General features: G+C 40.5%; 1 protein-coding gene across 2 annotated transcripts in view; it reads right to left on the reverse strand.

Annotated features, from left to right (window-relative positions):
- Nucleotides 1-16,636, reverse strand: part of tmtc1 (transmembrane O-mannosyltransferase targeting cadherins 1) — a 314,311-nt gene that overhangs the window by 192,064 nt on the left and 105,611 nt on the right. For both annotated transcript variants that reach the window (XM_034290060.1, XM_034290061.1), the window contains 2 exons: nucleotides 7,058-7,136; nucleotides 6,804-6,907 (listed from right to left, as the gene is read on the reverse strand). In XM_034290060.1, coding sequence (XP_034145951.1) covers nucleotides 6,804-6,907; nucleotides 7,058-7,136 — 183 coding nt within the window. The remainder of the gene's footprint in view (nucleotides 1-6,803; nucleotides 6,908-7,057; nucleotides 7,137-16,636) is intronic.

A 16,636-nucleotide genomic window follows, 5' to 3' on the forward strand; every position in this document is an offset into this window, starting at 1 on the left:
TGTGAAGGCACCATTAATTCTGAACAATATATGCAGGTTTTTGAGCAACATTTGCTGCCATCTGGACATCATTTTCAGGGAAGGCCTTGATTAATTTAGCAAGACAATGCCAAACCATATTCTGCACGTATTACAACAGCATGGCTTCGTAGTAAAAGAGTCTTGGTGCTAAATTGGCCTGTCTGCAGTCCAGACCTGTCACCCATTGAAAACATTGGGTGCATTATGAAATGAAAATTATGACAAAGGAGACCTGGAATTGTTGAGCAGTTGAAATTCTATACCAAGCAAGAATTGGAATAGATTTCACTCAAAACTGTAGCAATTGGTCTCCTCCATTCCCAAACACTTACAGAGTATTGTTAAAAGAAGAGGTGATGCAACACAGTGGTGTTGTACTTAAAGCCGTACATTATTTTGTCACAGTTAATGCATTTTTCATTTTTGAGCCTCTGCGCCATCCAGTAAGAGCTTGACTTCAGTGGGAGCTGGCAAGATCGCGCTACTATCACACATTTATTTTTTACCAGCAACTTTACTGGTGGTTCCCTTGACCTAAACGCTTCACAGGCATTTTTTTCAATATATCGTTGGAGAGTTTGTGTTCATGTCGTGAATCGTCCGTTTGTGCAATGGATGTGAGGAAATGGGAATATCATTGATTCAATTTGGGAAACTTGTAATGGAGATACTTTATGTATTTGGTTGTGTCTAACATCTTTCAGGAAATGTAATGTGAACAGGCACCCATCTGACACCCATTCGGAATGAAAAATCTTGACCAGCTTAGGTGTAATTCAGTGTGTTAAATGACTAGACACCATGTAGCTGTTCAGATAAGAGGGGATGATATGTGTTGTATACAATAGCCTAACATAGCAGCTATTGTCCTTGGTGAGCTAATCAAGAAAACAATATGAGATGGCAAGATTCTATTTAGATTTACATGGGCTACATTTAGATGCAGCCAGTTATTGTGGCAAGTTATGGACTGACAGTGTATGTATATTAAACTAAATTAAGGGCATTGACAACTTATTTATTAAGGGCATTTATTTAATTCCAAGTCAGGGACTGTCCATAGTTTGCAAAAAAACAAAGTATGTCTTTTCCTCAATGTTCTCTCCACCTCAATCCCACCCACCCTCTATCACACTCCCCCTCTACCACACTCACCCTCCCCCCTCACCCACACTCACCAATCAGGGAGCTAGTTCTATCCGAAGAGAGCAGAGCTCATCTTTCCCTATGTCCCACTCCTACCCCCTTTTAAAACGATTGCTTACACAACTGTCACATCGTCAACAACCTTGTCCTTTATTTCCAAAGAGCACAGTATATACTCGGTGATGTGCTTCGGGTCCCTGCTATTGTGAAAATAGTAATGATGTCTGTTTTGAGTACTAGCTAGGACCCAGTATCTCTATTCCTGTGCTGATTAGAAATAGAAGGAATCGTGTGCATGCAACTTATAAAGTAAACATGTCTAATCTGTTAACTGTAACACGTCAACCTACTAGTCCAGGAACCCTTATTATACCTATTAAGCTGGCTTTTTTTAATATCAGATCTCTCAACAACAAATCAATCTTGGTGAATGACATTATAATATCCTACAACCTACAACAGAAGATTGTTGTGCTACTATTCTTAATGAGACAGCACCTGAAAAATGTTATGTCTTGGTTTATATTTAAACAATTTTGGTCCATCCAGATATTTATGTGTTCTATACAGTGACACAGAGAGTCTACTGAGCTCTTGTCATACGGTTCGAGAGCTATATATATTTCAGTTTCATCGACATAGCTGTGGTAGTTTATGTTGTTGTTCTGTAGAATTTGGCCCAGATGTAGCATATAGACATTGAACAGAAGTGGTCCGAGAACTGATCCCTGGGGAACTCTGCATGTCTTAGCCACCCTATCAGATTCATGATTACCAATGGTGACAATGTAACTCCGGCCATCTAGATAAGTGTCAAATGCTGCACTCTTTTCACGTGCCTATGACTGAGCACTTAAACTTAATCACATTGTTTAGTCTTATAGCTTCATGTTTAGCCTTATGTTTTCATCCTGTTTTTTTTATATTTATTTTTATTATGTTGTTGTTGTTTTGATGTGTTCATTTGAGTATTTGTTTTTATGTTATTGTATTTTTATATTTTTTCTTTTTCTATGTAAGGCACATTGAATTGCTTCAATGTATGAATTGTTCTAAATAAATAAACTTGTTTGCTTGCTTGCTTTACCATAATGCACTGCTTTCTAAACAGAAAAAAGTGTGTATTAAGGGCATCATTTGAAAACATTCTAAAATTGCGATAAATCGTGATTAACTACAGAAGATCATGTAATTAATCGCAATGTTTTTATTTCCATCTACGCAGCGTCCCAACTTTTTGGGAAACGGGGTTGTAATACATTTTTTACCTGGGACACAGAAAGAGGAAAGAGCAATTGACTGAGTTGGAGAGAGAAAGGTTAGAGATTGTAAGAGGAAAAGGAGCAGAAAAAGAAAGGGATGGAGGAAGGAACAGAAAGGCAAGGGAAGTTGCTGAGAGAGGGAGGACATCTAACTGAATGAGCAGGAGAAGAGAGGAAGGGAGGTGAAAGGATTGGTGGCTGAACACAATGTTAAAAAAGAAAGGAGAGAGTAGAGTGAGAATCTTTGTAGCAGAGGACACTGACAAATGAATGCACATGCTAAATGTGTTAGTGTGCACACCGGCAGACACAGAGACACAAACACTTCAAAAATAACCTTAATGACTCTTTCTCACTGTATGACAACAGCCTTTTCTGGTCTATTAAGTAGAACTAAAATAGCTCTTTTCTCTACTCAAGGTTTAAGTAGATCAACAAACAGAGAGCTCTAAGGAATTGGTGTGTATAAACTGCTCTGTTGCTGAAGCTACAATCGACGATGCATCAGTGATAATCCAAGACAAGGCAACAAATGGGAAAAGGGAAATTTTTGTGCCTCAGTGCACCCACGCCCACCCACTCTCACAAACATCCACACGCACAACACACACAAGGGCGATTACATACTGGAAGTAAAATCGATTCCTCATAAAAATATTATCTTTCCAGGGGAATTGATGGTAAAAAGAAATTATCCATTGATTTGGGAAGGCAGGTTCAGATTGGCTTTTGATTTCGGAGGGGATGCAGATTGAACATGAGTAGCAGGTGCTGGATTGAATTATTGAGGAACATTTAAACGCTGGAGAAACAACATGAACAAGTCTACTGACTGAATCAAGGGAGCTTCATGTGCTTAGATATATCAAATGGATATACTGTACATGTATTAATCTTCTTTTCTAGTTTGTACACAGACAGACAGATGGGTACACACACAAGAGATGCAGCGATTTAGCATGCAGCAGGTTCACCACCTGCCATGATAAGATTGGAATGGACTGTAGATTCAATTCCCAGCTATCCGCAAACCACCTCTCGCCCCACTAACAACAACATGCACAGCATTTCATGAGGGGAGACATCAGGGCAAAAAGGAAAGACAGGATAAGACAGACATACAGAACAGTTAGAGAAAGTGTAAGTTTCTGTGGATAAAATAATCTGCTAAAGGGCTTAAATGTAAGAATTTGAATGAAGGGAGCTACAGAGAGTGTTGTGTATAAAAAAATGAAAAACATAAAATGACTCACACTGTGAATCTGTAATAAGTCTGCATGCGCTTGTTCAGTGCGTAATCTGTATGCATGTGTATCATTTGCTGCACTGTTGTTAATTGGCAGACATTCACTGAATGTCGGTCTGTGTATACCTATGCTGATGGATAGACCTCTGACATGGACAGGTCATTGCTGTTTGTCAAGTGAGCTCATTAAACCATCACATTTGAGATGTGATGAGATTTGCAAACTTTATACTGTTGTGTTCCTTTACAAGAAATAAAATAACTTGCTCCTTAAGGGCCACAACAGAGAGAAGCTGAGTATTAAAGAAGAGAGAGAAAGAGAAAAGAGACACCAAAGAAAGGAGAGGGACAGATAGAGAGAGGGAGAATGTGAAAGAGAGACATAGAGTGAGAGAGAATGTGAAAGAGAGACATAGAGAGAGAGATAATGAATAACAAATGCAGACAGATAGTTGATAGGAGGTAGCTACGTCTCCTATTGTGTGGCATTCAGTTTCCCCTATAAAGAGCCTTGGATTCAGGGGTCAATACACCTAACTTAACAGCCTTACAGGCTCAAAGAGCTAAGTTGTGGAGAGGGCACTCCACATCACAATGAAGGGGGAGCAGCACAGAAGATACTATGTCATTAACCAGAACAGTACTCTAAAGGGAGAGCAGGACCAAAAAAACTCTCCTCTGACACTAACCAGATAGACAAATACCATTGAAATACATGCACAGTTACACATCAAGACCGACTCACCATCTCATAAAAAAAAGCATTTAAACATTCACAAATACAAAGGAAAACGCACACACCCATAAACACACAAAAATGAACAAAAATGAAAGTGAAATAGTAACAGCTTATCAGAAGTGTCACTACCAATGTCAACTCAAATCAAATTAGCCATCATGAAGCAGAAAAATAAAAATAAATCAACTAGAGGCATATCCAAAATATTAACCATGCCGAAATGAACTGTTTGGTATATTGAGAAGAAAGAAAGCACTGGTTAGCTAAGCAACAGCAAATTACCTGTTAGACCAAGGAAAAATTCTATAGTAGATGTCCAAAGAAGGCTCACCATAATGAAGAAAAATAAACGAAGAACTGTACAACAGATCAGGTATTCTAGACATGGATGTGTCAACCACTACCATTTGCAAAAGACCTTACCGACTGCAGGATGTCAAACAGTTATTTTAGGTTTACTATAATACTGAAGGTTATAGCCAGCAAAGTTTCTGTCTGTCCGGAAACAAATCTAAATCCATAATTTGTTTTGACTGTGAAGAGATTCAATTGTGGAACCTATAGCTTGCAGGTCCACTTCTCTAACCACTATGCTATTTTACTTGGTCGGTTGGTCAGTCTCAGTCAGAGACATTCGCTCTTCTTGGCCGGCTTCGCTTACGCAGTCCGGCAAAAACAGTTATAGCAAGAGGGGAAGTTTGGAGAGAAAAAAAGGAACTTGTAGACCAACAAAATAATGTTGGTAAATAACATTCATGACTGGTGAAGCCAAGCACTCCACCTGAATCCAACTGAGATGAGCATTCATTTCACTTGCAAAAGACTGAAGGCAAAAATATATTTGAAACAAAAACTGACGATAGTAGTCACACAGGCCTGGCAGAGCATCACAAGGGGATATAACTAGTGTCTTGTCATGTTAATGGGTCACAAGATTTGTAACAAAAAATATGAAGATTTCACTTTCAAAATGTTGGGAGACTATGTATTATATAAAAGGGCTATCATTCCTACATGGTTGGCCCTTTATGGATGTAAATACCCACAAATTATGCTTGACAGTCTGCACACACACAAATGCATGCACACACAGAGTGGATTAATGACAGCAGTGATGCTCTTGTGATGAATTATAAATTGATTGGCTGCGAAACGCTTATGTGACAAATAATCACCATCGTAACCCCATAGAAGAGGGAATGAATAAACACACACCAAGGATGCAACAAATGCTTCTCACACACACACAAAAACACACATAGACACAAAATCAAGAACCATACACACTTCTCTCACATAAACTCAAACCAAGGACGATACATTCTCCTCTCTCAGTCGCTCTCTCACACACAAACATACACCAAAGGCGATTCACAATCTTCTTTCTTACACACACACACACCAAGGGCAATACAAACTCTTCTCTCACACTCATTCTTCTCACACACATACCACACATACACCTGTCCACATCTGATTGATTGACAGTGGCAAATGTCATCTGCGCCGTCCTCAAGGTAAGTATCAATCATCAGCATTCCCCATGAGATGAACCGATTCAATACAACATGAACAGTTTGAAAAAAAATGCATCCACTTGCTACTTTAAGCCGCTCTCAAAAATAATGTCTGGTAAATTATTCAAATGAAATATAAAACGTTTAGACACTGACTGGTGGACAAATAGACAGTAAATAAACAGCTGGTCGGATGGGAAGGTTTTCCAAAAGTCTGCTTTCTCAATGACTCAGGCAGGAGAAAAAAGTGTGTGTTTGGTACTCTGTGATATAGAAAGTTTCCCAGGTGGCAGTGCTGCAGCAGAGAGATGTTTTTCCTGGTCTGGAGACTGGGAAGCTAATGGCAGATTATCTGATGTCAGATGAGAGCTAAAGTGGCTGCCTCTACAGAAAAGTACTGGAACACTACTGTTTTTTGATACAAGCCTGAAGCCCTTGTGGAGGACTTGAAGCTTTGTGAATGGTTAAGAGACACACTAAGGCAGACTGGCTGATGATTTCATGAGAATTGCGGGTGGTAGTAGATTAATATAATCACACGATTTTATCAATTTTAATATGGAAAAGAATATGAATGATTAAAATTTATTTTTAACTCAACTTGGCAGAGACTGAAATTTATCACAAAACATGTATTTATCCTCAATTGCATATTTTTTATGTGACAGAACATTCGTTTTGTTCTATATAGCACTTGAGTAACATTAAATGTAACCCTGAGATATAGCTCTACTACTACCTCGGCCTCACTCTACCTGAGTGCATCGTGCTTAGATGTCAAACGATAACTCTTGATGGATTTATGAACTGTGACATATTTTCCACTAACCATTATAGCCCTTTCACATGAATCTGTCAGGTCCATGACTGACCTGGTGAGTAGGTGAGGGGAGAAAGACGCTGGGTTGTCTTGTTCAGAGAAGAGCGGCATGGATCCGCCCATCAGCCAGAGTCTAAAAGACATTATTACTGCCACCTACAGGAGGGAGGAGTGCACTTCAGGACGGTACCATTAATTCAGATCTAGCACATTCAGCAGATATCATGTTAATTGTACTAAGCAAAACATTAAACTTATTCTTTGACTTTCAAAGTGATTACTCTACCAAACCATCTTGATACTCACATGGAGACAGATGGCACAGGCTCGTTTGAGGAAGGGGCTGGAGACTCTGAGAAGATCCATCTTGGAGCTGGACAGGTTACTGGAATAAAAAAAAGAGAGACAAAAAATGTCAAGGCACTGGCATACAGTGTGCAATTTGGGTCAGAAGAAAGAACTTGAACCCACCACCAGGGAAATCAGATTACTCATTTGGTTATTTTAATATTTGTTTATTCATTCAGGAATTAATTTAGTCAGCCCATTATAGGCAATGCACACATCAAACAAAACAGCTATAAAGCTGATATGTCTTTACAAAAGAGGGAGGATGGGTAGAGGATCAGAAGAAAGGAGGATGGAGAAGAGAGAGGAGAAGAGTATGACAAGTCTTATGTAACATACACAGACAGAGATCTGGGGAGAGAGAAGAGAAGAAAGCAACAGAGAAAGATTTAAGAAAGATAAAAGATGAGTGCGAGGATAAGTGGAAAAATACGAAAGAGCACTAATAGAGAGCCTGGAACTCTGCTATCTATTAATGCGGCACAGACATTAGAATTAGACAGCTGGGTTTTAAAGGGCAAATCAACTGTCAATGAGTGCCATTCTAGTCACAATGTGTTTTTCAAATCCCACAGTAAGAGGAACTCAAACAGCAAAAAAAGTGAAAGAGAATCTGAATTAATATTTTTTTCGCAAAGTACATTTACACACCCAGAGTTTTACTGTTAAGAGAGAGAAATTATAGAGAAAAAGAGAGAAACTGAAACACAGAGAGTGAAGGGGGGCAACACTTGCACAGAATGTATAGTAGCATGTTGACCTTGGGGGAACACAATATATGTGGATATGAACCCTGCTAAAAAGAAAGCTTTCAGACACTGCAGAGGAATGAGTTGTAACAAACCAACACACACACAAACACAGAACAGACATGAATTTTAGCGTTCTCCGACCTGGGCCTCTCCCTTAACCCAAAGGTCTGATTGGTGAGACATCCACAAAACATGTTAATTTGTCATGACAGCTGTGACTGTGGTTTCAGGGAAGGGTGAAATAAGTGGGAATGAGAGGGGTGGATGGGGAGACACATTGAGATGTGGTTTATTGTTCCAGTTCAGAGTTGGAGCTTGATGTCACCTTCATCACTCATTCTTTGTGTGTGCGCATGTGAATGGAATGTTTGTCGCAGGTCAGTGTATGAGACGTAATACATCAGGGATCAATTACACACCAATGAAGACACACACACACTCACCTCTTTATGAAACGCACATACAAACAAGTATATAGTCAATATAAACTAACAAGCGGTAGGCTTGCAATGGAAAACCACTCCAAGGAGTGAATACTTTAAATAACTCCCACTTTGCTTGGTGAATAACAGTTCATTTAAAACATGCCATGCTCCAGTCATTGTTGTGACTCTACATTCTTGTTCCAATGTGGTATTTTCATCCTCCTTCCCCACCATTCATGCCATTTAGTCTGTCATCCCCCATGCTAAAGTTATTTATGTTCCCATTGCATAGTAGCCCAGTGATAAAACAAGGCCCAAGCTGAAGTAATAGGACTTAATTTCTGCTTTCTACCAACCACCATGTTTAAGACACAGATGGAGGGATAAGGCACTATAACACACAAGCACCAGGGCACACAAAAGCAGGGTATGATACATTACATTTCAGTCATTTGGCAGATGCTTTTATCCAGAGGAATTTACACATAGACCTTACAGTATGCCCTATCTCCAGCACGAGCTCTAGGCCACACCGACTATCCCCTGAACGCAGCCTACTTCCCTGAGCTCAATCACCGGAATTCTGAGCACCCGTGTTGCCAGACCACCTGCAGATTTCTACTCCAGTACCTACTCCAGTACCAAGCCTGCTGAATGTCCCATTGTTTCTTGTCTTATACGAAAACATTGCTTGCCCTCTGACTAAATGAGGCCTCTCCTCTTGGTTATACTAGTGATCATATGCCCTGTGCATGCCCTGTGCATATATTTATGACAGTAAATATAAATGTACTCAAACACATCACTCTTATGAAGTTTTATTGACTCAATGGGTTTTATCCAACATGTCTCAGGTCCAAAAAGTATTCAGACTAGCCTGGATAGACAGTACACTACAATACCGAAAAGCACTCACATCTGCTCAATCAGTTTATTGCTCCAACCTGATTGAGGTGAACAAAAACAATCCAAAATGTATCTTCGATACATTTGCAAAGTTAACAAAAAAGCAACGCTCAACAAGTGAAGTGGGTCTTCACTTTAGCTGTAATGATGCATGAAATACTTGATGAAAAGATCCTCACCATTAGAAAACAAATAATTGACTCCTCCTTAAATAGTTATAGTCCCCAAAATCTCAGTTGTCCTGAACCTCCCTGGCCAGGTGTCAATAGGGACACTTGACTTTTTTATCCTGTATCGCTCGACACAATCACAAAATTTGTAATGAGTTCTAAACCCACAAAATGTCAGCTATACCCGATTCCAACAAAATTACTTAAGGAGCTATTTCCTGTGCTAGGTCTGCCAATGTTGGACATAATAAATTGCTCCCTTTCCTCCGGATGTGTACCAAACTCACTAAAAATAGCGAAAATTAAGCCGCTTCTAAAAAAATCTATTCTGGATCCTGACATGTTAAACAAACCTGATTCCCGCTATACACCACTACTCACTATACCAATGACGCAATTTCCGCTTCGACACTACCCAACCAACTTTCGTTAAAATGATTGCTGTAGGCTACTTATACATTAACAAATTTTTTCATGTTTATTTCATCCCAATTTACAGTCCTTAAAACACATTATTATACATAACCATGTGAATATTAAAACGTCAAAATTTGTTTTGATCTTTCTCAGAGGAATACATAAGTGTGCACAATTATTTGGCAACAATTAGTGTGCACAATTATTAGGCAACAAAATTACTAAATTTATTTCTCCAACTCCCTTGTTTATTCTCAATTTTTAGAGTATGTGCAACAAATAAGTAATACAAAATGAAAAGTAAATACAATTTCTGGCCTTTATTCAGTGACCGATAGCCACCCCTTCTTTTCAATAACTGCCATGAGCCTTCCATCCATACAGTCTGTCAGTTTCTTGATCTGTTCACGATCAACTTTGGATGAAGCAACAACCACAGCCTCCCCAAATGCTGTTCAAAGAGGTTTATTGTCTTCCCTGACTGTAAATCTCACGTTTGAGAAGGGTCCACAAGTTCTCAATAGGATTTACGTCAGGTAAGGAAGGGGGCCAGGTCATTATTCGGGCATCTTTGAGGTCCTTGCTTGCTAGCCAAGCAGTGGAGTACTTGGATGCATGTGATGGAGCATTGTCCTGCATAAAGAACATTGGCCTTCTTGAATGCTAAGGACTTTTTTGAGTTTCAGTCCACCTTCAACCCGAAAAGGTCCAACTACCTCATCCTTAATGATAGCAGCCCATACCAATATCCCTCCTCCACCTTGCTGGCGCCTGACTTGAAGTGGTGCCCTGTGTCCATTAGTGATGGCCACAGGCCCATCCATCTGGTCCATCAAGAGTCACTCATTTCATCTGTCCATAATACCTGTCTTCAGGTATTTCTTTGCCCAATCTATATGCTTCAATGTGTGAATCTTATTCAGTGGTGGTCTTTAGCCTTCTTGACCTTGGCCATGTCCCTGAGCACTTGACACCTTGTACTTCTGGTCACTCCAGGTAGGTTGCAGTTCTGGAATATGGTGGCACTGGAGGATAAACGGTTCCTAGTAGCTTCCCGTTTAATTCTTCTCAAGTCTTTTGCAATTCATTTGCGTCTTTTTGCACCCCAGTTGACTATTTGCAACAAAACGTTTGAGTGTCCAGTGGTCACGCCTCAATAGTTTAGCTATTTCAAGAGTGTTGCATCCGTCTGAAAGTCATTTTACAATTCATGACTTTTCAGTGAGTTAAATCTATTTCTTGGATTTAAGCTACCTAATAATTGTGCACACCTTGATATAAGGTGTTATTCACTGTTGCCACACCCTCCCTTATTACACAAATACATAACACCTGAAAATGATTCAATCTAATGAGCATTCAAGTTTATATGGTTTGGAGTTGGAAAATATGCATAGAAGTTATAATACGATCAGAATGATCACTTGCCTAATAATTGTGCACGGAGTGTACTAATATACTTTGTGTGTAAATATATATAGCTCCCCATAAAATTAAGAGACCACTGCGCCTTTTACTTTTCTTTCCAAAAAATTCAAAAAGGAAGGTTTTGAGTCTTTTATTTCTTATGAGAGTCATAAATCAACTGTAGGTTATATCAGAATGGCACAACCATAAAACAAAACAAGGCAACAAAGAAAAAAATTAACCCCTGTTCAAAAGTCTGCATACCCTTAGATCTTAATATTGTGTATTGCCCCCTTTGGCATCAGTGTGCAGTCTTTTGTAATAGTTGTCTATGAGGCCCCAACTTCTTGCAGATGGTATTAGCTGCCCATTTGTCTTTGCAAAATGGCTCCAAGTCATGCAGTCTTTGATCGTCTTGCATGAACCGCACATTTGAGATCTCCCCAGAGGGGCTCGATGATATTAAGGTCAGGAAACTGTGATTGCCACTCTAGAATCTTCTGCTTTTTCTGCTGTAACCACTGGAGGGTCAACTTGGCCTTGTGCTTAGGGTAATTGTTATGCTGGAAAGTCCAAGAGCTTCCCATGCGCTGCTTTCGTGCAGAAGAATGCAAATTGTCTGCCAGTATTTTCTGATAACATGCTGCATTCATCTTGCCATCAATTTTCCCAAGATTCCCCGTGCCTTTAGAGCTCACACCCCCCAAAACATCAGTGAGCCACCACCATGCTTCACAGTGGGGGTGGTGTTCCGTTCACTATAGGCCTTGTTGACCCCGCTCCAAACATAGCGCTCATGGTTGAGACCATAAAGCTATATTTTGATCTCGTCACTCCAAATTAGTGTGCCAGAAACTGTGAGTCATGTCAAGGTGTTGTTGGGTACATTATAACCAGGCTTTTTTGTGGCATTGGCACAGTAAAGGCTTCGTTCTGGCAACTCGATCATGCAGCAAATTTTTGTTCAAATATCATCGTATTGTGCTCCTTGAAACAATCGCAACGTCTTTTTCCAGAGCAGCCTGTATTTCTCCTGAGGTTACCTGTGTGTTTCTTTTGTATCCTGAACAATTCTTCTGGCAGTTTTGGCTGAAATCTTTCTTGGTCTACCTGACCTTGGCTTGGTACCAAGAGATCCCCACATTTTCCACTTCTTAATAAGTGATTGAACAGCACTGACTGGCAAGGCTTTGGAGGCCTTTTTATATCATTTTCCATCTTTATAAAGTTCCATGACCTTGTTACGCAGTTCTTCTGACAGTTCTTTTCTCCTCCCCATGGCTCAGTATCTAGCCTGCTCAGTGCATCCACGTGAGAGCTAACAAACTCATTGACTATTTATACACAGACACTAATTGCAATTTAAAAGGCCACAGGTGTGGGAAATTCCCCTTTAATTGCAATTTTCTAAATCAATGCCAAAATTTCCCAGTTTCTGCCAGGGTATGCAAACTAATGAGAACAACTGTGTGTGTACATATATAGCCTTAATTAAGTGTGGTTGGCATTAATGGTTTGCTATTGCCAGAAAAGCTCATATCTGATATACATGATTAATAACAGCCGTATATGGAGAGAACAGTTTTTGGATAATTGTCTGGATATTTAAAATGTCATATGACAATCATTTTGACCTTATCTACCTAGCTAGGTAACATCATAGAAACTGCTTTAGAATGGACATATAACCAGATACCTTGAGAATAAACAATGTTACAAATTAAGAGCCATACACCCATGTCTTGACATCTGGAAATTATTGTACATTCAATTATCATTAAATCCGACAAAATCAAATAGTTTTCTTATCAGTAACATCTGCTCTATCAATAACGTCTGTTTGCATACTCAAAAACAAAAGGAAAATGACCGATTTGCACACACAAGTATAAAAAGGAAATGACCAACCGGAAAGATTTTCATGAGAGGGGGTGTTTAGTGAGGTGGGTCTGCGGGACTGCAGCTGGATGCCTCTCCAACAACCACACAACTCATTAATAGTAAGTATTGTGCTAGTTTAGATGGCATCCCTTCACTGTATGTAATTATTGTGTGTGGTGTCATAAGGACAAAAGAGCAAAACAAATTGATGCAGTCACCAGTGCCTGTTATGCCTCAACTGAATCACACCTTAAACTGTCAGTGAAGAGCTGTTCCAGGACACTCACCCAGATAAATTGGTGATAAGCCAAATACAGGCAGGCATCTGATGCATCAAGCTGTGTGTGTGTGTGTGTGTGTGTGTGTGTGTGTGCCCGTGTGTGTGTGTGTGTGGAGAGAGAGAGAACTTATGGGGACAAACATTTTCCCAAGCTCTAATTAATCAAGGCACCTTAGATTTTTTTAGGACATTTTCCTCTCCCAATTTTGAAAGAACGGTTAGGTTTAGGGTAAAAGTAAAAGTTATAAGGGCAATCAATGTATTCCCCAGACCTAAACCTAACCATAACACTTGCCCTAACCATCTCAGTAACCTAACTTTTACAGGTTTTGTTATTTTTGTTACTTCACAAACACATCCGGACATGGATCACACGCACACACACACAAAAAACACAGGGATTTACACAGACCATTATTTTATATGCATAAAGAAAATTTTCTGTTTTCTTGGAAAATGCAAAACACACAACCGCACATTCACATTCACACTTTCCCTGTTCTAGGAGGCATAGGCCAGCATAGACCAGGTGCTATTTGTACGGCAGTCATGCTAAATCTCAGTTCCTGCTGCTTCCCCAAGTTGAATAAGTGATGTGTGCTTTGCTTCATTACACAGCATCACGCTCAGTTCAAACAGAAAGAAAGATCAGAGGCTAGGCGCTACGGCAACTGTGCCCACTGGGCCAGCCCAACCCACAGCGCTCATTTATGTTTATGGTTTCTTAATGGAACAGAGTAAAATAAAGTACAGTCACTTGAGAAATTCTGTCAAAGTCTGGTATATTCTGGCAGTGGTGTTTGGGTGAGGAATAATAAACAGATGTGCAGTGCAGTGCAGTGTGCAGCATTTTAGGGGTGTGGTGACTTGGTGTGATATACACTCACCTAAAGGATTATAAGGAACACCATACTAATACTGTGTTTGACCCCCTTTCGCCTTCAGAACTGCCTAAATTCTACGTGGCATTGATTCAACAAGGTGCTGAAAGCATTCTTTAGAAATGTTGGCCCATATTGATAGGATAGCATATTGCAGTTGATGGAGATGTGTGGGATGCACATCCAGGGCACGAAGCTCCCGTTCCACCACATCCCAAAGATGCTCTATTGGGTTGAGATCTGGTGACTGTGGGGGTCATTTCAGTACAAGTGAACTCATTGTCATGTTCAAGAAACCAATTTGAAATGATTCGAGCTTTGTGACATGGTTCATTATCCTGCTGGAAGTAGCCATCAGAGGATGGGTACATGGTGGTCATAAAGGGATGGACAAGGTCAGAAACAATGCTCAGGTAAGCCGTGGCATTTAAACAATGCCCAATTGGCACTAAGGGGCCTAAAGTGTGCCAAGAAAACATCCCCCACACCATTACACCACCAGCATGCACAGTGGTAACAAAGCATGATGGATCCATGTTCTCATTCTGTTTATGCCAAATTCTGACTCTACCATCTGAATGTCTCAAAAGAAATCAAGACTCATCAGACCAGGCAATATTCTTCCAGTCTTCAACTGTCCAATTTTGGATAGCTCATGCAAATTGTAGCCTCTTTTTCCTATTTGTAGTGGAGATGAGTGGTACCCGGTGGGGTCTTCTGCTGTTGTAGCCCATCCGCCTCAAGGTTGTGCGTGTTGTGGCTTCACAAATGCTTTGCTGCATACCTCGGTTGTAACAAGTGGTTATTTCAGTCAAAGTTGCTCTTCTATCAGCTTGAATCAGTCAGCCCATTATCCTCTGACCTCTAGCATCAACAAGGCATTTTCGCCCACAGGACTGCCGCATACTGGATGTTTTTCCCTTTTCACACCATTCTTTGTAAACCCTGGAAATGGTTGTGCGTGAAAATCCCAGTAACTGAGCAGATTGTGAAATACTCAGACCGGCACGTCTGGCACCAACAACCATGCCACGCTCAAAATTTTAAATCACCTTTTTTTCCCATTCTGACATTCAGTTTGGAGTTCAGGAGATTGTCTTGACCAGGACCACACCCCAAAATGCATTGAAGCAACTGCCATGTGATTGGTTGATTAGATAATTGCATTAATGAGAAATTGAACAGGTGTTCCTAATAATCCTTTAGGTGAGTGTATATATATACTGTATATTAGTGTAGTGGAGTGAGAGGATTGGTCTGTGATGGCTGGTAGGTTCCGGCTGGTTGGCTACATCTGCTGGCCAGGAGAAATGGTGTCCCAGTAGGGTAAGGCCTAATTACACAGACTTGAAGCGACTTAATGGTGGCAACTTAATAGAAGTGTTTCAACCTGGCCTGGAGCACACCCAGGGATTTTGTTTTTCTTGGGAAGAAAGCTACCTGGAGGGCAGAGAATTCCAGGTCAACCACAAGCAAAGGCACTGGACACCAACCACTCCTGGACAAAAAGTCTAACCTGGTAGGACCCAGACTCTATTTGAATTACTGTTTCCCTTGTCTTTTGTTTATAGCTGGTTTAACAGTTCATAAAAATGTAGCTGTCCATTGCAGTGAGGGTGCGGAAGAACTGTACAGTAAGGCTCTAGAAAGAGTTCGGCTTTTGTTTTGGTTTTATTGTTCCCCAACGCCTGGGCTCTGTCTCTGTTAAAGTTTCACTAATAAGTCCTAGGTCACTGCCTTGGAAAAAGGGTACAAGAACGAGGAGGAACCTGAGGCCCAGACTGGCTAACGAACCGCTGCAATACACTACACAATATAAACACTCACCAAAAGACAGGCAGAATCACACACACGTTCAGCATCTGTCCTAAATGAGATAAGAAACTTCCTGGCACAATGCACAGAAGGTTTTCCTGCAATAGTTTTGTCACTGGACCCTATGATGCAAAACACACACACTCAATCAGCTTTAAGCGCAAACATTGACACTCCCACTGTGCAGGTATGTGTGGGAATAAGGTATTCTCTTTAACCACTACTCGCTCCCACCATGCCAGTCCACACACCACGCCTGGGACACACCAGCAAATCAGCATTCTGGGAGGTCTACTGGAGAGACTGGAACTGAGCAGCAATCCAATAGTAGATTTCAGTGCTGTTCACATTAGCATTGTTAGAATGTGTTAGATTGTTAGAACATGTCAATTTTTTATCCATGAACAAAATCAATGCAACCGGTATTCAGGAGAACCATCTTTATTCAAGTCCAAGATGTTGATCTTCCATGATTTTGTGCCTGTTGGGCCCTGTCCAGAGGCCTCCTCCGGATAGGGCCACAGTGTCACTGGATCCCCCCTGTCTTAGCCCCAAGATCTTAAGCTGCCATATTATTGTGCTGGGGGAGTAGGATCAGTTCTC

Source organism: Esox lucius, chromosome 23 (genome assembly GCF_011004845.1).
Source record: "Esox lucius isolate fEsoLuc1 chromosome 23, fEsoLuc1.pri, whole genome shotgun sequence".
Classification (NCBI taxonomy): domain Eukaryota; kingdom Metazoa; phylum Chordata; class Actinopteri; order Esociformes; family Esocidae; genus Esox; species Esox lucius.